The following is a 21,902-nucleotide window of genomic DNA, read 5'->3' as shown; positions in this document are numbered from 1 at the left end:
ATTGCGGACGGTAACACATAGGATGACGACCAAAAGTAGCAAGAATGCTACAACTTCCTCACACATTATTGCAGCCTTGGTAAGGATTCGGAGCCTGATCTTCTGGAAGAGTCGCCATACTATAGTCATTCGGATGACGGAGTAGTTGACCGATTTCTTGCGGATGGACAGCATTGAATATTATCATGGTGATAAACATCAACAATGCATCAAATATATAAAGAAAGGCTTCATGGTGCAAGAGGTACCCATTGTTCCCCTGAATATACTCAATCAATCGAAACATGGATCGAACCATGATAAATATGCTCGTCGCATAGAGTACCTTCATGTGTTTCTTCCAAGGAATATGTGGAGAACAAGATCGCGGGAAGGGATATTTATGGACCTTCAAGTAAAAGTGCGTCGCAGTGACCATAAAGAATGCAAAGAAGAATATTTGGATCACGAGACCAACGACGATGATGTGCTCGCCATTCTTCATGCCGGCCAGGCTTCCACTAGCCTGAATGCCGCCACCTGGACAGGGTCAGAGACCTATCTGGTAATATGGGGTTGCCTTATGCGATACGTACCCGCTCCCTGCAATAAGAATGAAAGGACATCACCCGTGACAAATATCTTGGTCAACCATTTCTTCTTCAAGAGAGCGTGTGATTCGGCTTGTAACACAAGGATAATCCGACCGAGTAGCATGTATATGGAGGCTGCGAGAAGAGCTGGGGCGAGTAAAAGAAAGAGCGTCTGCACAATGTAGGGTCCGAGAGTCCAATTTGGACTTTGCTTGCTAGACATGGCACGTCCGATATATCCGATAATCTCGACTAGGAAAATTAGCATGATGGTTCGAGACTCACGCACATTGAAGGTGCTCATACATATACCTCCGATCACAAATGGGATGAAGAACCATGTTCGAGACTTGACCATTTGGAAGACATGATACCCTGTTGTGCCAATGAAGAGGAGGATGAAAAGAACGGCGCCACCCATACTGGGGTCATAGCGATAGAATGCGAAGTCATAACTGGCGGAATCCCTAGGGCCCAGCATTTTTGGAGTGAACGGAAAGCAACAGCAAGCAACAACAAACATATAAGAACAAAAAGAGCGTGGAGGAAAATATTAACGGTAGTGAGTGAATAGGGGCCTGGAAAGTCTTTAGACCACAAGACGGAGAAAATTCTTTCTATCAAGCTGCTACTTATACTATCTCTCTATAGTAACATGGGGCTTCAGACAATAGCCTAACAGATAGTGGACCCGCACAGGTGAGGCTGAGGAAAGGTTGTGCAACGCAAAATTCGTTGTGTATATGATGATATTATGGGGCTACAGAGTACATTTCTTGGGTAAGGCCTGAGCACTGTTCGCCCAAGGAACGGAGTGTTTTATTCGGGGTCCAGAAGTCGACTGGATCAGAATATTTGGAACACTTACTACCTTCTGCTCAGACGTTTCTATTGGTTATATGAATCCTATCTTGAAATTTTGGTGACCTTTTCATTGATGGTACCGGGTACATTCGTGAGGATCCGCTCGTATATTCGTTTAAGCCGCAGGACCCTGTTTCTATTTTGGTTCGTTTTCGTTTTCGTTTCCGCCCAACTTAGAGTTTAATTATCCACTGCGGACTTTATAGTGATAAGCCCTATGAAAATCTTTTTCTGAGATCAAGTGAAATTGAATTCACTTTGTTCGACATTAATATGTGGTCCTTGACCTCACGTCTGGCATCTGCTGTTTCGATTAAGATCCTACCCTACATTTCTCCGATTGTGTATGGTAGTCGAGAGTACGAAGAACAGATTCTACTGAGGCCTGGGTAAATATGATCTTTAATTCCAAACAACCTGCTTCGTTCACTATCCTTCCACTGATGCACGGATAGTTAATTTCATGATTAGTCCCTATATTGATTGCTTGTCCTGTTTATAAACAGTCTGCTTTTCACTAGTGCCGTCCGCTACTGACCACGAAATCTTTTGACAAGCACGTCCCCTACAAAAACCACGCACTATCCGAGCAGCATGATACCCTTTCAACTGTCGAAATAAAAGTCAAGCCGCTTGTTCCCCTCATCCGTCGTTGTCTCTAAGTAAGTAGCCTTCTCCTGCGCCGTCATCTTGTCCCATTGAGCTTTCTTCCACCGATTCCGAGATACATAATAAAACTTCGCCAACGCGTACATGACAATAGTGGCAACATTGATCGCGATCAGTTGTCTATTTCCTCGGCGGTAGAGAGGCTTGTCATCCGACCGGTAAATGTTGGAGGACGCAATTCCAGAAAGCTGAATCATAATATTGAAAATTGCTGCACTGACTGCTCTGGTTCTCACACTGTTGCTCAATCGCGAACACCAACTCACCTGGGCAGCTTGAGGATTCGGCCAGCCCAGTAAGATGAACGAGACGGCATATAGCCCCCAGTTGGAAAGGCTTCCGGCAGATGTGTAGAGTACAATGAGGAGTGGAAGTGACCACAACTGTGTTAGAAGGCACACAATTGAGATTTGTCCCCAGAACTCAGATAAGAGCGCGACGAGGACAAGATTGATAGCGGCGAAGACGGTCACAGGGATGGACAAGAGGGTCGTTTGGAATGTGGAGAAGCCAATTCCCGTGAGTGACAAGGTCAAATAAGACTTTGGTGGTGAAGTCGGAATTTCGAACATGATCCCGATGATATATATCGGCCAGAGGTCATAGTCTTTGAGACTCTTCCATAACATCCCTAGGGACAGCGCTTGGCGATTATGCATGTCACCCTTGGATGGATCATCTCGCAGCACTCTGTTAACGATAATCGTCTCCTCTCTTTCTGAGAAGATTCCTTTGGGGTTCCACCACGTTCTGGTCTGAGTGGGTCCAGGGACCAGAAACAAGAAGCTTAGACAGCCAATCACAAAACTGATCAGCGCTTCGATTAGGAAAAGCCATCTCCATCCCTCCCTTCCGTCCACGCCGCGCATGTGCAAGACACCGTACGCAATGAATGATGCGATGACACCAGATATCGAATCAGTGAACCAGAACAGTGCCAGGCGGAACGGCATCTCCGCCTTCGTATAAAAATAAGACAAGTACAAGATGGAATCAGGAATGAAGCCACCCATGAACAGCCCTATGAAGAAGCGACAAGCGAAAAATCCTGCACGATTGTGCATGAAGAATTGTCCTCCAGACGCAAAACTCCACAAGATGATTTGAACCGGAATCCACCGATCAGGACCGATTGCTTTTCCAAGCATCTGCGACGGGATCTCTGCAATCAGAAAACCCACCCGGTACATTTTTTGTGCGTTGTTGTAGTCATTGGTGGTTAGGTTCAGATCGCCGAGAAGATTATCCGAGTTGGCGTTGCTCAGATTTCCTCGATCGAGGTTCAACCCAAAGAACATAACTAGGATCCAAAGAAGAATTGACCAGTCTGTCTTACGTCGAACTTTCGTTTCCTCGCGGTACGTCCATCGTGCGCTGGGGTCGAAGCGATGAAGATTCTCATACTTTGGATGAGGCTGGTAAAATGGTGCAAGTGAAGGGTCATCGAATACACTTCGAGTGGTCGCTATAGCGTCAGGGTCGTGCTTCTTGGATCGACGGAAGAGAGAAGAAAGGACTGCATCAGAGCCAGGGGAATCGTCTGGCTCGGCAAGGTTCACGTAGCTCCCATCTTTCAGGTCTTGGCTTCTTTCGACTTGATCGCGATCCAGTGAAGACGCAGCTTTGGAGGGATTTCGCTCCATAGTCGGAGCGATCTGTATACCGGACAAGGTCAAGAGGATATAACAGCCAACCCAGGCCCGAACAAGATAATATGGCTTGCTGAAGGTAAATACACGTTGGCTAGGTTGGAATTATATACATGCGATGCGTACATAGGGAAGTAGCTCCCTGGAGCTAGAGCCCGGAGATGCGTGATCGGCGAGGATGATGAGGTGATGGGCATTTGCGCTATCATAGAACGACCAAACATACTATAGTAGCAGTTCTCAGTGATAAGATGCTAATAACATGATAGTAAAATTATATTAAATGAAAGATGACAGCAACTAGCTGCTTTCCAACTTGCTTAACTCTGAGTTGGCGCATATTGACCGCGATATGTTGCTGCTGACCATCGTCGTCATGTAAGCGCGGATGACACAAGCTAGGGCTACTCCAATCATAGCGCACCCAAGACCCTGGAATCTATCAATGCCCCTCCTTGCTTAATTTACCGACAGTCGAGGCCCTGTTCGGTGTCATGTCTCTGGATTGGTGGGAAATTGCTAGTGCTTGAGATATGTTCTAACGGAACCAGTAGTTTTTCTGGCATGAACAGATGTCTCCATTACAGCCTTCCTGTCACTCGATTTTCCTTGGCAATGCTGGTGTGGGGCTATAGAAGCATGTGCGAAGATGTTATATATGCTCGTGAAAGCGGGACTGCAATGCGATAAATATATTTTCTTATTTGGGCAATGTCAGGCAGCTTTTTGCTGTTGGCGAGAGCGAGGATTCGCTCAATTCTACCTTACAATCAATCTCTGGAGCTTTATCAAACTCATTCTATCTACATAATCTCCCATCCTATCCCAACCCATTTCTAAACGTAGTATTGCAGGTTTCGTAACTAAAAGCTTCCCCAATAATGGAGGTTATAGTCAATTCCACCAGGGCGCCAAAGAGGTGCGGGAGTATAGACTGGAATAGGCGACGCAGCTGTAGATAAGTTAGCTATGTAAAAGATAACCAGAACAATTCTCGTTGAACTTACTTCCATATCCAGTGCTCGGTAAAGCCCAGGTTGGGGTTAATGGAGCTTGCCAATTGGTGGGAGAAGCCGTAATAGTATAGGTGCTAGTGTACGTATACGGCGACTCTCCAGATTGGAGGCTCTCAATGCCATCATTCTCTCCATAGCTGTCATCCCCAGTGCCGAAGATATTGCTGATCTTGTTGACGACTGTTGTACCAGTCTCAGTCCAGACAGAGAATTCCTCCACGGTGACGTTCGTTGCAAATGTCAAGTCACTTGCAAACAGATACAATGGCGGGCGGAGTGCTCCATCGGCAACCGATCCTATGTTTGTGCATCAGTACGAGGGCTGCATTCACTGGATACACGAGCCGAGATTACCTGAGAAGTTCTTGAAGACAAGGTTGCTCAATGTCACGGAACCGGTATCAGGCTCCCATGTGTTTTGCCAGTATTGGTTGATGTCCAACCCGTACAGGCTGTTCAAAGAGCGGAAATTTTCAAATGTGACGTCTTTGACGTAACCAGACCCTCCAGGATACGTCTTGATGAAGGCGATATTGTTGCCCTGGATAATGCTGATATTGCGAGCTTCCTATTTCATGTTAGTAATCTGCCAAACCACTCGCGAACGAATCAACTGATGAGACTCACGATGTTAGATATTTCCGCAGATACGTTGAGACTGCCAATTGAAACACCAGATCCTGCTTGATTGCAAACCAGGTTCTCGACTAAGGCATGATGGGACGGGCTTTTCACGGAGACACACTCATCACGATTCGTGACCTACCATCGGTCTTATTGTTAGCCACTGCTAGATTGCTAATTTATGGTCTATCGACTTGCCTCGTTATCGTGGATGTAATAGTTGGTGCCGATGGCGTCAATGCCATCATAGCTTCCTAGGTTAGCACCGCGGATAGTAAGGTGGTACGCCTCCAGGTTCACAGCAAAATCAAACACGATGTGAAACTTGGGGCTATCCACAAGGATCAAATCATGCACAGAAGCATTTGTGGGCGAGATTAATCTCACAAGTCGAGGGCGGTCGGTGCTTTGAAAGCTCGTCAGCTGTGTGCAGAAATAGGATTTCAGATAACTCACTTTGCCAGATTTCGATAGATATATCCTTGGCCTTGAAATGCGCCAAGCCCGTTGGACGAATAGAATTCGAAATCGACAGCTGCACACATTGAATGGGATGTATTTAGAAGCCTGTCATCCGGAATGAGGATTAAGTAGTCATACCGTTCACAATGACGAGCACATCTAGTAAGAATTTTCCGTCACCCTCGCCGTTGATGGTAGAGTTTATTATTTGCTCTCCCGCAAACCCTTGGAGTATCAACTCACGGTCGACTGTCCAATTTCCACCATATGCCGCGGTGATCAGACCGTCAAGCTGGAAAGCCCAATTGGTTCCATTACTCAAAACAACACTGCGCTTGATCAAATAGTCGCCCTCGGGGATAACAAGACGACTTTTGGGGTTGTTTAGCACACATTCGGTGAACGTGGTCTCTATGGAAGTTGCGACATCGGTTTCATTATCGGCAACGCCACCATAGTCCAAAATATTGCACTCAATATCCTTGTCTTCGAGATGGGTTGTCGGACCAACTGGGCCAATCAGTTGGCCGGCTGCGAGGCCTGCGAACACAGAAAATAGTATGAATGAAATGGAACGCATCGAGAATACTATGCTCTCGTGGCGACGCTACCAATATATGTTTAAAAGATATATAATTCAGATGAAGAAATTGTTCTGCGTAGATTGTTCGTAACCCAGACCCATTATTTATATGATTCTTGTTTATAGGCAGGAAATCATGCATCCGTCCAAGTACGTGATTATTACTTTCTGCAAGGACCAAATCTACCACAAAACAGTGTCTACCAAACATGGGTTCTGTCAGGCACCTGCGACTAGCTCAAGTTCTTCAGGATTTCCTAATTTAAGGGCGCATTGCAACATGAAAATAATATATTGAGATGACTGAGTACATGGCGTGATTAATTTATATTGATATGTCGAAATACGAGTCCATAATGGAAGAAGGATTGGGTTGATAAGGCCGTTATGGTGACTCTCTACCCGCAAGCACATCATCTGCTGACGGAATTGCGTTCATGCAGCAGGTTGAACCCAACCCCCAATTACCCGAGATCCTTGCAGCAAAGCTATTCCTATAGGTGGAATATGCAGTAGCTTGGTGCTATCTGCTAGTATGTGTGAGTTATTGCATTATCCGCCCATGAAATGATAGGTGACCCTAAGCGGGGTCAAAAGCGATCTTCGACAACTTCCCACAGAACTCCCTTTGCTCTTCATTAATTTCGATTTCCTACTCATTTCATGTTTGTCATGAAAGATAAAACTGTTGTATAGCTGTTCTCGAGTTTTCTTTCTTCACAACAATGGCAAATCAGAAGAACGTGCTTTTATTGATCGCGGATGATCTCGGAAAACAGCTCAGCTGCTACGGAGACAATACCATCCAAACGCCAAACCTTGACCGGCTTGCAGAGCAGGGAACCAGATTTGACTACGCGTTTGCGAGTACGGCATCCTGCAGCGGTAGCCGCTCTGTCATTTACACTGGTCTTCACACTCATCAGAATGGGCAATATGGACTAGCGAGCCACCGTCATCACTTCGTGACCTTCGACCATGTGAAAAGTCTACCTCATCTATTGAATGAGGCCGGCCTTTGGACGGGAATCTTGGGCAAGATTCATGTGGGCCCATCTGCTGTTTATCCGTGGCAACTGCGCAAGGAGAGCGACACCCGCGATGTTGCTGTTATTGCCGACCAAGCCAGATCTTTTTTTGAGGAAGCAAAAGCCAGCAACAAACCATTTGCGTTGACCATTGGGTATCATGATCCTCATCGCGACCGAACTCGAGGTGGTTTCGGGAACACTGATGACTATGATCCTCGCATCACCAAGATTCATCTTGAACCCGAAGACGTTCCGATTCCCTCTTTTGTCAATGATACACCCGGTACTCGTTCTGAACTAGTCGAATACTACAAATCAATCCATCGTGTTGACCAAGGTGTCGGATTTGTGCTTGATGCTCTGAGGGAGACCGGCCTAGAGGATTCCACCCTCGTCATCTTCATCAGCGATAATGGCCCGCCTTTCATCAACTCCAAAACAACGCTCTATGATGCAGGTGTTAGACTCCCGTTGATAATTAGGCAACCAAGCACACCTCCAGCCGTTAGCTCAAACATGATCTCCTATGTTGATATCCTTCCTACCATTCTTGACTTCGTCGGTCATCCCGAGGTCACAGATCCAGAGAAAAAGCGATTGGGCCGATCCCTGCTACCGATACTTGGAAATTCCAACAGCTTACCCGATTTCGACCAGACGTTTGGATCGCACACTTTCCATGAAGTGACGAATTACTGGCCAACAAGGTTCATCCGCGATCGCCGGTATAAATACCACCGGAATCTGGCCTGGCGATTAGATTTTCCCTTTGCCGCCGATCTCTATGGGTCATTGTCTTGGGAGGATATCCGCAATTCAACCGACACAGATATCCTGGTTGGCGGACGGAAGCTAAGAGACTACTTCTTCCGCCCTCCGGAAGAACTATACGATCTGGAGGAGGACCCAAGAGAGGTTCACAATCTGGCAAAGGATCCAGCGTATGCCGCTGTACTTGATGACCTCAGGTTGCGATTGGAAAAGTGGCAACGCCAAACCGAGGACCCGTGGCTGTACAAGGATGGCGTGTCTGTGTGGTTTGTCCGTTACCATCTTCCAGCCGGTTTGAGAATCCCCGACCGTTTAGATTTTGATGCCGAGAATCCGGGAAATAAAGACGGACCAGTAGTCCCACATAATCTTTCATGGGGAAGCGAAGCTACCAACTAGCATTCTTTCAGAATCGTCATGAGTCGCGTTTCCAGCCTTTTGGTCGGTTTAACCCTACCCCTGGTCACACCAGCGAAGTTAAAGAATATTAATATTTCATTGATTATTCTTCACCCCGCATGAATACTTGTATAAACTATCCTACCTGAGATGGGCATGGCCGTGTTGCCTTGACCTTGAATCATCTGTTGCTATCATATGAGAGTTTGATCGCAGTTGGTATAACTTAGAATTTCATGGTTAGTTATGCGAATGGATAAAATCCCATCTCTGAATCAATTTGAATGCGATACTCAGAAATTGGCCGGAGTGTTGCCTGTCCGCGCGCTGCATATGCAAACTGATAACCTGTATGTTGAACGCACGTGCTATTGGGGTTCATGCTTAAAGTAGTACGAAGAGGGCTCTTAGACGCGCAAAGCGCCGCTGCTCTCATCTGAAAATTGAAATCTGGTCACATTCTTCATCCCATCCTCTTCGTACAAGCAAGATGCAGATCTAGGGCTTGAACCTTGGGATCAAGTCAACAGACCATCAACACCCACCATGAATCTGAGTACCGATACTGGAATCACCGCGATATGACGAACAAGACAGGGATTCGTAAGCCATTGGAGAGGAGCTGGCTCGTTACACCACAGCATGATTGCCATCGAGTTATCACCCTACCTGACGACCATGTCTCCAGCTACTGCATGCGATTACCAGCGTACAACTGATGATCGTGGATATGTCCGCTGGACAAGTTGCAGTTCATCAAGCCTCTGCTGTGGCGGTAAACTAGTTGACCTCTTTGTGTCGGATTCCCGAATGCCACCATTTGGTGTCTAGCATCCATCATGTTGTCCATGGTGTCATGATTAATGTACGAAGTTTGGTGCGTTTGGTCTGGCTTCCTCGACCGGCATCCACTAATATCACAAGTTCTTGAGCCCTGTAGTTAATCTCTGCTCAGGAAGTACGCATTATCGCATTTCGTCCATACTGCGTATATCCGTTATGGCCACAAAATTCTTTCAATATTATGACCCCTTCAATTTATGTTGTCCATTATCCTTCCTCATAAGAGCAAGTTGAATAACGCGACCGAACTGTCTAAAGTCATGCAGGAAGAACATCATGACCGGTCTGAGGAAGCCTCGGAACGCCGATATGTAAGATCGGCGCTCTGACTACAGAACCAACTGAATTGTTTCTACTTGATAAATTAATTTTTAGTACGGGTATTCCATAACACGCGTATAACGACAGACTGTATCTCTGAGTTCACTCGAGAGCGCTGGATTTGCCGAATTGGGGAGCATGGTTCAAGCGAGATAACTCACGCTATTGTCTAGCAGATGCGGTATACGGTGTACTGTGGGATGTGATATAAGCAATTCTTCAGGTTTTAAAGTTTGTGTGACCTGTCACCTGGCGATCTGATCGCCTTATACACTCGTGCATGAGTGCACCGGCTCAAATGAGACTACGTGGCGGGCGGTTGCAGCAGTCCCACCCAAGATATCCATGCCAAAATAACACAGGCAGAGTTTATGCTCACCGTATAATGCATGCTTCTTTGGCACTTGGAGGCCGGGGTAACCATTAGAGTAATACTCAACTGACAGTACCCTGGCTTGCAAGCTAGGACCTCGCTGTTCAGTTGCGATAGAGCCATTTACTAAGTAATTATTAGCAGTTACATGGAGTGCACATCATATTCAGGCAACCAGCCCTTCCGTCAGACGACGCTTGGTTTTCTAGCCCTCTCTCATAGCGTATATAAAGTTCAATATTGTGCAACATACTCGGCAATATTTATATACCAGGTGTCGCAGAGGTTGAGGGAGCATCTGATGTCGGAGACTGTTGCCATGCTGAAGTCTATACACAAATGCAGCCTACCATGACTCGTTAAGTACTGATGTTCTGGGGTTGCACAACAGCAACTATGTTCTGGTGAATCTGTTGATACCATGATCACGAATCTCTCTCATCTGAATCATGTGTTGTATCTGCATCTAGATGCGTCGGACCTTTAGCAGATCCGTAGGCTTTTAACTCTCGGAATGAGAGGGTTGGGGTGGTACCAATTATGCTGTATGATCAATTAGACTCTGGCTAACATGACTGGCCAGTGTTGGTATAGTAAGATCAGGAGAATGGATTTCTTTAGTGGCAGACTAGGCGTTAGTGGTTGGTCGGAGTCCCTGACTGGTTATATAAACAGAGGACTACCGCGTCATCTGAAAGAAGAGAAACATACATGCTCTCATCCTTCTATCGGAGTCAAGACCTTGCATTATGGACTTCATTGTGATCATTGTGAGAATCATTTCTTACCTTGTTGCCCTCTACCAGTTTCTTCGGACAAAACTGGGAAGCCTCAGAGTCACTGAGACGACCACTTCCTGCCCGCTAGCCATTGTAGGGATTGGGCTGAGGCTTCCCGGTGGAGTCAAGAACGACTCTGAATTCTGGGATCTGCTCGTGAACAAGCGGTGCGCTCGAAAGGAGTTGCCTGCAGACAGGTACAACATCGACGGGTTCGATAGCGAGTCAGGCCAAAGGGGATCCTTGCGTTGCAAGTATGCCTATTGCTTGGATGAAGATATCAGCGAATTCGACGCGGAGTTCTTCAACATCTCCCCTGTTGAGCTGGCCGGAATGGACCCACAGCAACTACTATTACTAAAGGTGGTCTGGGAATGTATGGAGAGCGGAGGCCAGGTTGCATGGCAGGGAAAGGACATTGGATGTTTTGTCGGAGTCTCTGGTGAAGGCTGGCTGGATATGACCCGCAAGGATTATCAGAATCTGGGGCAGGGTCGGGTTGGTGACACTGGCGATTTTGCCATCGCTAATCGAGTTTCTTACCAGTACGATCTCAGGGGACCCAGGTAAGTTTTACATATGTCTATCGTGTCCAACTCTGTGGAAGAGGCTATGTTGCTAACGTAATATCTGCACAAGCTGCACCGTTCGAACAGCCTGCTCCTCATCTCTTGTCGGCCTCCATATGGCTCAACGTGCCATTGCAACAGGGAGGTGCTCGTCCGCGATTGTGGCAGGTACCAGCCTTCTTCTCACGCCAACATACACCATTGCCATGACCGAGGAACGAGCACTGTCTCCAGATGGAAAGTGTAAGACGTTCGACGCATCTGCAGATGGGTACGCTCGCGGCGAGGCAATCAACGCTATCTACGTGAAGAAGCTGGAGGATGCCATTCGCGACAATGATCCCATTCGCGGGGTGATTCGTGGAACGAGTACAAACAGTGATGGAAAAACAACAGGACTATCTACTCCCAGCGCTGAGGCCCAAGCAGAGCTCATTCTAAAAGGCTATGAGCAGGCTGGGATTTCGGACCTGTCGCAGACGGCCTATATCGAGGCTCATGGCACAGGAACCACTGTTGGAGACCGAACCGAGGCTGCGGGAATTGCCAAAGTCTTTGGTCAAAAAGGGATCATTCTGGGCGCGGTAATAATCATTTTTTGATCAAAAAGTCAAGGTTTGCAACTGACAGGGTTGGTATCTAGGTCAAACCGAACCTCGGCCATTCCGAGGGTGCTTCAGGGCTCACTGGTCTGATCAAAGCTGTGCTAGCTCTCGAGCACCGACAGATCCCGCCAAACATCCATTTCTCCACACCCAACCCAGGCAGTATGAAATCATCCAAACACGCCTTGTTAATTCAATGACAATTACTGACATCGCTTTATGTGACTATACAGTTCCCTTTGAGGAAGCTCGACTAAAGGTGCCCACAGAAACGCTAACCTGGCCAGTGAACCGCATGGAAAGGGTTAGCGTCAACTCCTTCGGTATTGGGGCCGTAAACGCGCATGTAAGACACCCAACAGTTGGCTTAGGTGCTTTCGGGACTTTTCTAATTCTGGTAGGCCATTGTCGAATCAGCTCCGTCCTACGTCCGGAATTCAAAGAAGAACAAAGGCAGCAAAGGACGCTCATATCTCCATGTTGTTTCTGCCGATAGCACAGAACCACTCAAGGCGCGACTTGACTCAACGAAGGAATATCTTGCTACTAGCCGAGTACCCACAATTGATATCGCATACACACTATGCCACCGTCGAGATCACATGGTCTGTCGAGGCTTTGTGACCAGCGACGACGATGGTCAGCCTGCCGTGTCTGATGCGCGCAGATCACCTACGAAGCACCCATCCCTGGTATTTGTCTTCAACGGGCAAGGCGCGCAGTGGGCAGGTATGGCAGCGGAGCTTCTGCAAATTTTTCCTTCCTTTCGCAGCAATATCAGAAGAATGGATCTGGCGTTGACGGCACTGGAGGACCCTCCATCGTGGACGATTATAGGTACGACGGTTCCTTTCTGCTCCTTAGCTGTAAGGAACGATGCTGACGAAGAGGATTCAGATACTCTTGCTAGTACAGCCGGATGCTGGACCAGCAAAGCGGAGTTTGTGCAGCCTCTATGCACGGCCCTTCAAATCGGGCTTGTGGACGTACTTGCTGAGTGGAATATTCGGCCAGCTACAGTAGTGGGCCATTCTAGTGGAGAAATAGCTGCGGCATATGCGATGGGGAGTTTGACCGCAGAAGAAGCAATCACAATTGCTTTCTATCATGGTAAATTAGCCAGCTCACTGCCTGTTAGGGGGGCCATGGCTGCCGTTGGTTTGAACGCCCAAGAAGCTGAAGAGTTCCTGGTGGAGGGCGCCGTGATTGCCTGTGAGAATAGTCCTCAAAGTGTGACCATCTCTGGCGATGTGGATATGGTTGAAGCGGTAGCGGAGAAGATCAAACTTTCGCGGCCGGATACCTTCTACAGGCGCCTTCGATTCAATATTGCGTACCATTCAAGTGAGTCTCAATTCTCACGTATACACGTTTACCAATGTTACTGACACTGGTTGGAAATAGATCACATGAAAGCCATCGGGGGTGCATACAGGACCATTCTCACAAAATACATTGGAACTTATCCTCCCCTTCCATATTCCACGGTGAGCGCAAATTCCCAGCCAGGGCCGCCTCAATTGGATGCTGTGTACTGGCAGAATAACCTGGAATCTCCGGTGCGCTTCTCCTCAGCAGTCCAGTCCTTACTCAAGGACACGGGAAATGCAGTCTTCCTCGAGCTCGGCCCGCACTCAACACTCGCAGGTCCCCTTCGGCAGATCTTCTCAACCAGCCGACCCCAGTCAAGTCCAGTTCACGTTTCCACACTGGCCAGAAGGAAAGGCTTGGTCAGCAGTTTGATGGTCGCTGTGGGCCATTTATATACCCTCGGAGTGGACGTCAACCTCGGCCTTGTCAATGGGACCGGTGATGAGACGGTTCTCACAAACTTGCCTCTTTACCCGTGGCAGAAACGCACCGCGTACCGGGCAGAAAGCAGGGCCACGAAGAGGTGGAACTTCCGGAAGTTCCCCCATCATGAGCTTCTGGGGTCTCCAGTGCTCGAGGCTAGCGATTTGGAGCCTGCGTGGAAGAACATTCTTCGATTGGAAGATGTGCCGTGGCTGAAGGACCATCGCGTTGGTGGTGACATTGTCTTCCCGGATGCTGAATATGTTGCTATGGTGGGAGAGGCTATGCGAAGGATCACTGGCATTTCTGAATATACCGTCCATCAGCTCCATTTTAATAATGCCTTGCTACTTCAAGCGGGGACCCCAGTGGAGCTTATAACGAACCTCAGACCAGCAAGAACCACCAGTGTGTCGGACTCGGCGGCTTATGGGTTCACCATTTCCTCGCTCACTAACGAGCACTGGACAAAGCATTGTACTGGATTGGTCAGGAGTGGAATGGGGGCGCGAAACCCTGATTGTTGTCTTCTAGATCCCTCGCCCCGCAGGATCGATTCAATCGTCTGGTACCGCGCCCTTTCCACGCGTGGCTTGACCTACGGCCCAACCTTCCACGGCTTGGATGATATTACAGTGGATCCTGTTGGGAAAAATGCGATTGCTACCGTGAATGGAAAATCTCACGGTAGCGAATCATTCTACCACATCCATCCCACTGTCATCGACCAGCGTCTACAGCTGAAAATCTTCGTGAAGTGTGGCGGCGAGCCACGCAAAATCGAGCGGCCAGGGGTACCAAAGACAATCACGAAGATCCAAATAGCGCGCGTTGGCAAAGCTCTCCGTATCCAAGTATCTGTTGGTGCAGCAGATGGCGCATAGTGGCATTCTTGGGTGGGCGGCCTGCTCTCCAGATGCAGGGCTGCACATTCAGCAGCCTGGACATGCAGGAGAGAGTTGATGGCTTGGCAGCGGTGAAGATGAAAAGAGCTCCTTATGTTGATTTCGTACGACATTAGGATATTCTCGAGGTGAACTCTAGCAGGAGTGCTGTTGTTTTGCTGCTGCAGCTTACTGTTCTCTGTGTCCTTGAGACTTGCGACCGGCTCCGATCCACAGATATCGAGGTCAAGCACTTTCCGCAAAGGCCGCAGGGGCCGAATGCTCAGGTGGGATTGCTGACCTCCTTTTCGGCCACATGTCCAAAACAAGGGGACTAAATGGCCTTTCCATGGACGGCATCCGAGTGAGCGTGCACCGCAATCCAGATAGGTCACGCAGAAACGCACTCGACTCTGGCGACAGTCCACTGAAACAATTTCTCAACACAGTGGCTGCGAATCCCGACGTCTTGCGTGATGACTTGAGCCTCGAGATTGTCACCAGTGAGATTGTAAATATGCTTTGCTCGATCATCTCGCTGCGCAAGGAGGATATGAATATCACCTCCTTGTTAACTGCCCAAGGCCTTGATTCTTTGGTGAGTGTCGGGATCCGCAGATGGTAGCGGCAGAATCTTGGGCTAGAAATCAACACGTCTTGCAAATCACCTCGTTGGGTTCCGTCCAACAGCTAGGTGTGCTCACCATCGATTCACTTCGGGAGAAGTATCTAGGAGGTGAGGGGCAGGATCCTGCCGCTAAGAAGTAAATTACGTTCACCATAATGCATTTCTCCACACACAATCCAGGAAGTGTTCAAGACATACCATACAGTTTGCGTTTCTGGCATGTATCGCAGGCCTACGTGGTAAATCCCTTCGGAACGGATGAGCGGCCAGCTCCGGTGGCATTTCAACGTTCTCCACATGATAGCTGGGATGACAAGGGGCAGTACTTGAAGGTGATGGTCGGTCTAGAACATAGTTCGAAGCTGCGATAGACTCAGGGTGTGCCGGGCACCGACACATAGCGGGTTCTAAATTTGTTGAAAGACCTCATGAATGTGATATTTACAGCATAAATAAATTAGAAAATCTCACTATAGTCTAGTATAGCTATATTCGAATTGAGACTAATATTGGGTATCTTCTCATGTGATGGAGCCTTCTTGATATCAGAATAGCTCTAATCTGAACTTGCCGCGTGTGGGACCCCTCCCACTGTTGACTAGCAGATATTGTCTCCGTGACTATGGCATATAGTGTCAACTACAATGTTGATAGACAAACGCACCCACACCGCAAGCTCAAGGGTTGGTTTCTGCCATATAACATATCCCACATTATCAAGTCCTTCCACTACCGGCAGTAACGTGTCGTCCAAGCACTATCTTTGAAGGTCCACTAACCTGAAGACAAATTTGGATGAGGATTGCCCTCCCCTTGGTGATGATGCCCTAAAGGATATCCTAGTTCATAGTCTGGATCTCCTACAAACGGATTTGGCCAGAGATATGCATCCTTTGGTCGGGGTGCTGTCTGCCAAGCGCCCACCTCTCGACCTTTTGCCCAGTCGAGCAGAGGCTCGAGGTTCCCACATTGGCGCTTGAGATGAAAGTCGGGCCAAGGGGCCTCCTGCCCTTCAACATATGTGAAGGTAACGATGCCGGTGTCTGCTTTACAAAGGACGAACTGCAGAAGCATATCTATGCAATGGCTGAGATGGATCCAGTCCATTTTGCTACTATCCCTCTCCCTCTTATCGTGATGGTGGTTGGGATGATAGCCTGGATAATCGTCATAGGCCTTCTGCCGGAGGGTATCCAGGCAGTGTATTTGCTGTTAATTTACGGATCAGCACTTGTCCTCAAGAATCGATTGAACGATGGACCATACATGTGATATATCCAACTTTCCCACATAAAGGTCTTCATCGTGTCCCCAATATTCGCGGTCCCATCTTGCAGCTGTATCGGGGTTTTGGCCTAGCTTTCCGATCTCCTCTCGAGTGAGCCAAAACAGTGGCGTGTCGTTGTACTTATACCACTCGGCATCGTTCTCTGGTCCTGGTTCTTGACGGGCGATGGATGGGTCTGGTGGTGGTAGGAGAGTGCTGTTCATTGTCGCTATGCGCTGGGGTAGCTCCACATCATCGAGAATTGGGGCTATCTCAAGTCAGATTAATGCAGCACTCTGAATGTAGATTCAGTCATACACCAGTAAAGGCTTCCACGCAGAGCTGCGTTCTTCTCCGAGTTCAAGTACGTGTCGAATAACACGGCAAGCAGCAGGAATATGATGACAGTGGTGAAGAACACGCCGCTCATTACGCAAATATTGAGCTCTCGTAATTTTTTTCTACCTCTGAACTGGCGCTGGCAAGCTGTACATAAGGGCTTCTCGCCTATATTCTCATCAGATCCGTGATGTAAAGCTTCATATCGCCTCTTGGAAAATGGAGCTTTGATCGATTGGAACAAGCTCATGCTGCTGTTGTTGTGCATCAAGGCCCTGTGCTATCGGTCGCGGTTGACCATTGAGTAAGCACCAAAGGAGTGCTATTGATAAATTTGAAAAAAGGGCGAATCTAAAGCAAGAAAGATACTGAGCTTGATTGCCGCGTAAACTCACCTTCAAGATGTCGATTACAGGAAGGAAACCATGCATAGATGTGACTAACGGGGTGCACTACATTCCAAGGGGCTAGGCCGGAGCATATCAATTACCCGGAATACTATTCCACCTGACTCGCGTCACGTAGTATGACATTTTCCCCTTACCCTTTGTCAGCCGGGTTCTGTACACAAGAGAAGCAAGGGCAGACTGCAGGAAGACCAGACACATTGCCATATAAGGGGAAGGAACCCCGCCCAAATCTCACTCCTTGCTATCATTGTCATGCACGCTCGCAGGTGATTTCCTATCTTAGAGGAGTCAACTCCCTGCGATTACGAAATGGAACGGCACTTTGAAGATATAACCATCAGGCAAGGTGGACACTCCAGGGTTCCTCCCTTGCTATTCAGCGACAGGAATTGCTTAACCTGTCAGTATTGCACAATGTTTCATGTCATTCCCGCGTTCACCGCAGAATTTGCCTTACATATCCGAACGCAAGACAGGTGCCTGTAGACCTTGACCGAGAAATATTGCGGCCCATTGATGAGTGCGGAGATCGTACGTTAGTATGTTCCGCGGAACTACTCCACTATGTGGCATACCATTTTATTGACTCGGTGTCAATGTCAATCTCTAAACTGTGCACCGCGTTTCTTCCGTAAGATGGCTGACGACACTCGACACCAAAGGCCCCCTCGCCTCTAAATAACGCAATGTATTGGCACAAGCATATGTGCATATCTGAATCTCCCTGGCGCTCAGGTTGTTTCATGTAGAACTCAACCGAAGCACCCCTTAAGTGGCGATCACTCAACCTCCGCTGGGCTTTACCGTGATGATCCAGGTGCACTGTCAGGATACAGGCGTCAAATTCGCACATCGTCCCTTCCGCCTGAACTTCCAAATGATCTCTCAAGTGCACCCCTTTCTTCGGCTCTCACATATTGTGGAGCGAAACGGAACCTATTCGTACCACACATCGTTGGTCACCTCGCAGGATGATGGCAAGGGCATCGATTATGGTGTAGCAAGCCCGGTGTAGTTCGACGTCATCCTCCAGCGGCGAAGTATATATAAAGGCTATGATACTCTGCCTCCAAGTATTACTTCGCCAAACCAGATCATTTTCAGTTTTGAAAACCTAAATATCCACCCAATATTCGAGAAAAACCGAAACCTCAGCCCACAATGAGATTCACCCCCATTATCCTGGCCATGGCCACAGTGGCAGTGGCGATCCCTCTATCATGATGTTAGTACTCTGCATGGAGTGCACTCTGTTGAACTGTGTATTGATTCTTTTGAATAGATGAACGTAAACCGTGAGGAAGCCTTTGCTGAAGCAGCAGAGTACAACCCTACACTTGAGCCGCATTCGAAGCGTCAGGAAGGCTATCCTCCTGCCTTCGAGGTCCATCCTGCAAAGCGTCAGAAAGGCTATTCTCCTGCTTTTGAAGTTCAGCCTTCCGAGCGCGAAGATGTTGAAAGGGACGCATAGAAATATGGAAATCAATACATTGTCCTCAAGCGCAACAGCAACTCTTGTACGCAGTAGAAGAGTCCAGAATATTTGGCAGTCGGCAATACGTATACTGCGCAGGGATCCCTTACATCTGGCACCCTGAGCATCGGAAAAGGATAGCCCATTGTCGGGTCCTGGTCATTGGGCTCTAACACATGCGTGATCCCGGGTTCTCCAGACGAGCGGCATTTTTGGACTTACGGAATAGGATAATGAAGTCTGGCTTTTAGGTTTTCATGTCACTCTTTTGCGCTTTGTTTACTTGCTTCCAAACTACTGAGCGTCTTGGAGCTAGTCCTATTAAGAAGCTCACTCTATGACTGGACTGCACCATAATTCTAAGAGTCACAACAGAATCACACCAGGTTTCACCGGTTCTCTTTCCTTGTTTCTACCAGTAAGCATCGTTCCCTGACAAAGCGATTACAGCATTCCTAGTATATCTTTCCGTTCTGGGCGCATTTCCAGATAGTATTCAGGAATGAATCAAGGACCTGATTCGAAGGCGGTAATCATATCTGCAGCTTGAAATTGATTGACATATTTGGGCCGTTCAATTCACAGTGATCAGCTAAACGGTGGTCTGGGCTATCTGTCAGATCTGAAACTCAATATCGACAAGACTATTTTTCAATGCATTGTGGCCCAGAAAGTGATGCTCGATTTGGCTAGGTGAAGGAGCAGCTGAGAGCGCCGTACAATCTGTTCAGTCAGGAATGTCGGGCAAATTGACCGAGTAATCCAAGTATAATCTACAGAAAAGACAGGAACAAATATCAAATACAGAATATGGATACCAGTGAACAGATAAGATAGCAGCAGATGCAAATAGCAGAATTACAGCAGACAGTAATGGAAGTAGAATAAGCGCTACTGATATCTGAGATATTCAAGTACATAATGCAACAGCGAGACAGGATATATTTAACACAAGCCACAAACGCTAGTGGTACTAAGCATGCATGATCAAGCAATGTTGCTCGAAATTCACTATTATTATTGAGTTAATACTAAGTCCCCTCTGTGAAAATGCTCTGGATAACGTTTCATATCTTGAAAAGCTTTGTCATTGCCATGCGCACCCGGCCCGGGAAGGTCGGGGATACGGTCCCGCTCTCTCGCAAGCTACTCCCGAATGCGGATTTCGTTCGGGAGGGATATCCGGGGGCAGAAATGATCGGCATCCCGGCGGACCCTGGCGGCCATTGCCGGGTGGATGCTAGGGCTTATTATGCCAAGATAGTTTAAAGGGTGTGATTATGTCTCTAATTGTCTCTCTGATAATCATTTAGTGTATGATTCTCGTTTCTTTGAATGTTGACGACCAAGACCAGGTCATGTCAAATTCTGTGCTGGAATAGCAAATCACCCCCTTCCCCCGGGAAAACCAAACGCTTGCTGTATCTCTAAAGTAGGCTGTTTCTGGATTGGCCAATGAATTAAGGGCGACAATACCAAGAAAAAGACTGATAAGTCAATCTATTCCAAGGCCATAACAATATCGGACACGGAGAAAGGTGTTCCACAATATATATTGCTCTCTATACTCTTTTACCTTTCAAGGCACAATTCGCAGTAGCATACGCGCGACTGCCGGAGATTGATAGCCATCAGTTTCCACTACGCTAGCATAGCTTCTTCAACATGCAGCGCATTTATCCAAACCCACTTCCTTTCGCAGCACAGCTTCGTCATCCAGGTCGTCCAGTATGAACATCGGGATTTGCAAAATTCGGGGCCCAGCCCCCGGATGGCAACTGTGAGCATACACAGTCGGGATAAGATCTTCGCCATTGCGGGGCCGTCCCCACGGGAAGCCATTATCTCCGAGTTTGCCATATACTTTAAGCTGACGCGTATGCGAAAGATCGCCTTCGCTCCCTCCACAACGATCCCGTCGCATATTACATCTGGTTGCGACATTGGACGCATCATCACGCGCGATTACCGTGGGAGGGATTCAATCTCTTGTATGAATATAAAGATGGCACCGCGCTCGCCCACAAGTCAAGCAATTACACTCCACTCATCCTACAGCAAAAAGTCACTCTCTTACTACAAACCTTTGTCGCTCTTTGAGAAGGCCATTCTTTTGAAATCAATCCTTCCACTATGCACTTCCTAACCCTTGCAGCATTGCCCTTCCTTGCCTCGGCAGCATCAGCAGCACCTACATGCAACCGCTCCAACCTGAACAGTACCGTCGGTCTCTACACCGTCCAAGACGGCGACACCATCGCCAGCGTCTCCAACTCCGTAAACCGCGGCATCTGCGACATCGCCCGACTCAACCGCATGGCGGATGCCATGATCCCCTTCTTGACGGGAGAACAACTGCTCATCCCTCCGGAGACCTGCACTCCCGACAACTCCACCTGTCTGCTCTTCCCCAGCCCCAATGACAACTACGCCGACTGCGTGTCCGGCGGTCCTCACACCTACTACACCGTCAAGGGAGACACCATCCGCACCATCGCGCTGAGACTGAATATCACTGTCGAAGCCCTTTCCGAAACCGCTCAGGGTGGGGTTAGTGATCCTGATGCACTGGTCCAGGTGGACAATGAGTTGAAGGTCCCTCAGTGCAGTCCTAGTGTGTGTGAGGTTGAGCCGTATCACTTCACTTATGGCACGTACAAGGATTTGGCCGACAAGATTGGCTCCACTGTGGGCCAAATTATGGCGTTTAACCTGACTTATAATCACTCGGATGTGGCCAGGGGTCAGGGTGCCGTCGTGACTTTGCCTAAGAACTGCAGGAACTTGGGTGATAATGTTACTGTTATCTCTTAGGAGTTGGATTATGTAAGGTGTGCTGTGGAAGAAGGGGTGGAAAGGGGGTTGTGTTCTTACATGTGTACTATACTTTCTTTCTTGATAGAATGTTAATGTAGCCTGTTGATATATTGCGATCTATGACACTTTTCCGACAATTATCGGGCTGCTACGTCTCAG

General features: G+C 48.0%; 7 protein-coding genes across 7 annotated transcripts; 3 read left to right on the top strand and 4 right to left on the bottom strand.

The window, feature by feature from the left end:
• Window positions 1–58: 58 nt before the first annotated feature.
• Window positions 59–1,053, bottom strand: BDQ94DRAFT_172481 (RTA1 domain-containing protein; the record flags this gene model as incomplete). The annotated part of the gene is made up of 3 exons (XM_026771962.1): window positions 59–519; window positions 576–824; window positions 885–1,053. The coding sequence occupies 3 exons, from the start codon at window positions 1,051–1,053 to the stop codon at window positions 59–61; spliced, it is 879 nt and encodes a 292-aa protein (XP_026624063.1).
• A 988-nt stretch (window positions 1,054–2,041) lies between these two features.
• On the bottom strand, window positions 2,042–3,748 carry BDQ94DRAFT_180748 (putative MFS transporter; the record flags this gene model as incomplete). Its single annotated transcript, XM_026773709.1, has 1 exon — window positions 2,042–3,748. One exon carries the CDS (start codon window positions 3,746–3,748, stop codon window positions 2,042–2,044), a length of 1,707 nt encoding a protein of 568 aa, XP_026624062.1.
• An 869-nt stretch (window positions 3,749–4,617) lies between these two features.
• On the bottom strand, window positions 4,618–6,436 carry BDQ94DRAFT_160925 (putative rhamnogalacturonase; the record flags this gene model as incomplete). The annotated part of the gene is made up of 7 exons (XM_026769283.1): window positions 4,618–4,706; window positions 4,762–5,067; window positions 5,125–5,338; window positions 5,398–5,532; window positions 5,593–5,800; window positions 5,851–5,929; window positions 5,995–6,436. 7 exons carry the CDS (start codon window positions 6,434–6,436, stop codon window positions 4,618–4,620), a joined length of 1,473 nt encoding a protein of 490 aa, XP_026624061.1.
• A 728-nt stretch (window positions 6,437–7,164) lies between these two features.
• BDQ94DRAFT_172478 (sulfatase family protein) lies at window positions 7,165–8,640 on the top strand (the record flags this gene model as incomplete). The annotated part of the gene is made up of 1 exon (XM_026771961.1): window positions 7,165–8,640. One exon carries the CDS (start codon window positions 7,165–7,167, stop codon window positions 8,638–8,640), a length of 1,476 nt encoding a protein of 491 aa, XP_026624060.1.
• Window positions 8,641–10,926: 2,286 nt separating this feature from the next.
• BDQ94DRAFT_180747 (type I polyketide synthase) lies at window positions 10,927–15,807 on the top strand (the record flags this gene model as incomplete). The annotated part of the gene is made up of 10 exons (XM_026773708.1): window positions 10,927–11,522; window positions 11,596–12,109; window positions 12,169–12,292; window positions 12,364–12,476; window positions 12,532–12,967; window positions 13,028–13,474; window positions 13,535–14,778; window positions 14,841–14,933; window positions 15,074–15,311; window positions 15,617–15,807. 10 exons carry the CDS (start codon window positions 10,927–10,929, stop codon window positions 15,805–15,807), a joined length of 3,996 nt encoding a protein of 1,331 aa, XP_026624059.1.
• A 345-nt stretch (window positions 15,808–16,152) lies between these two features.
• BDQ94DRAFT_160922 (oxidase ustYa family protein) lies at window positions 16,153–18,642 on the bottom strand (the record flags this gene model as incomplete). Its single annotated transcript, XM_026769282.1, has 9 exons — window positions 16,153–16,263; window positions 16,361–16,615; window positions 16,703–16,971; window positions 17,022–17,317; window positions 17,587–17,629; window positions 17,688–17,748; window positions 18,072–18,317; window positions 18,399–18,515; window positions 18,625–18,642. The coding sequence occupies 9 exons, from the start codon at window positions 18,640–18,642 to the stop codon at window positions 16,153–16,155; spliced, it is 1,416 nt and encodes a 471-aa protein (XP_026624058.1).
• Window positions 18,643–21,059: 2,417 nt separating this feature from the next.
• On the top strand, window positions 21,060–21,740 carry BDQ94DRAFT_160921 (uncharacterized protein; the record flags this gene model as incomplete). Its single annotated transcript, XM_026769281.1, has 1 exon — window positions 21,060–21,740. The coding sequence occupies one exon, from the start codon at window positions 21,060–21,062 to the stop codon at window positions 21,738–21,740; it is 681 nt and encodes a 226-aa protein (XP_026624057.1).
• Between the last annotated feature and the right edge of the window lie 162 nt (window positions 21,741–21,902).

Source organism: Aspergillus welwitschiae, assembly GCF_003344945.1.
Source record: "Aspergillus welwitschiae strain CBS 139.54b unplaced genomic scaffold BDQ94scaffold_26, whole genome shotgun sequence".
NCBI lineage: Eukaryota > Fungi > Ascomycota > Eurotiomycetes > Eurotiales > Aspergillaceae > Aspergillus > Aspergillus welwitschiae.
This window is presented reverse-complemented; position numbering and strand designations above follow the sequence as displayed.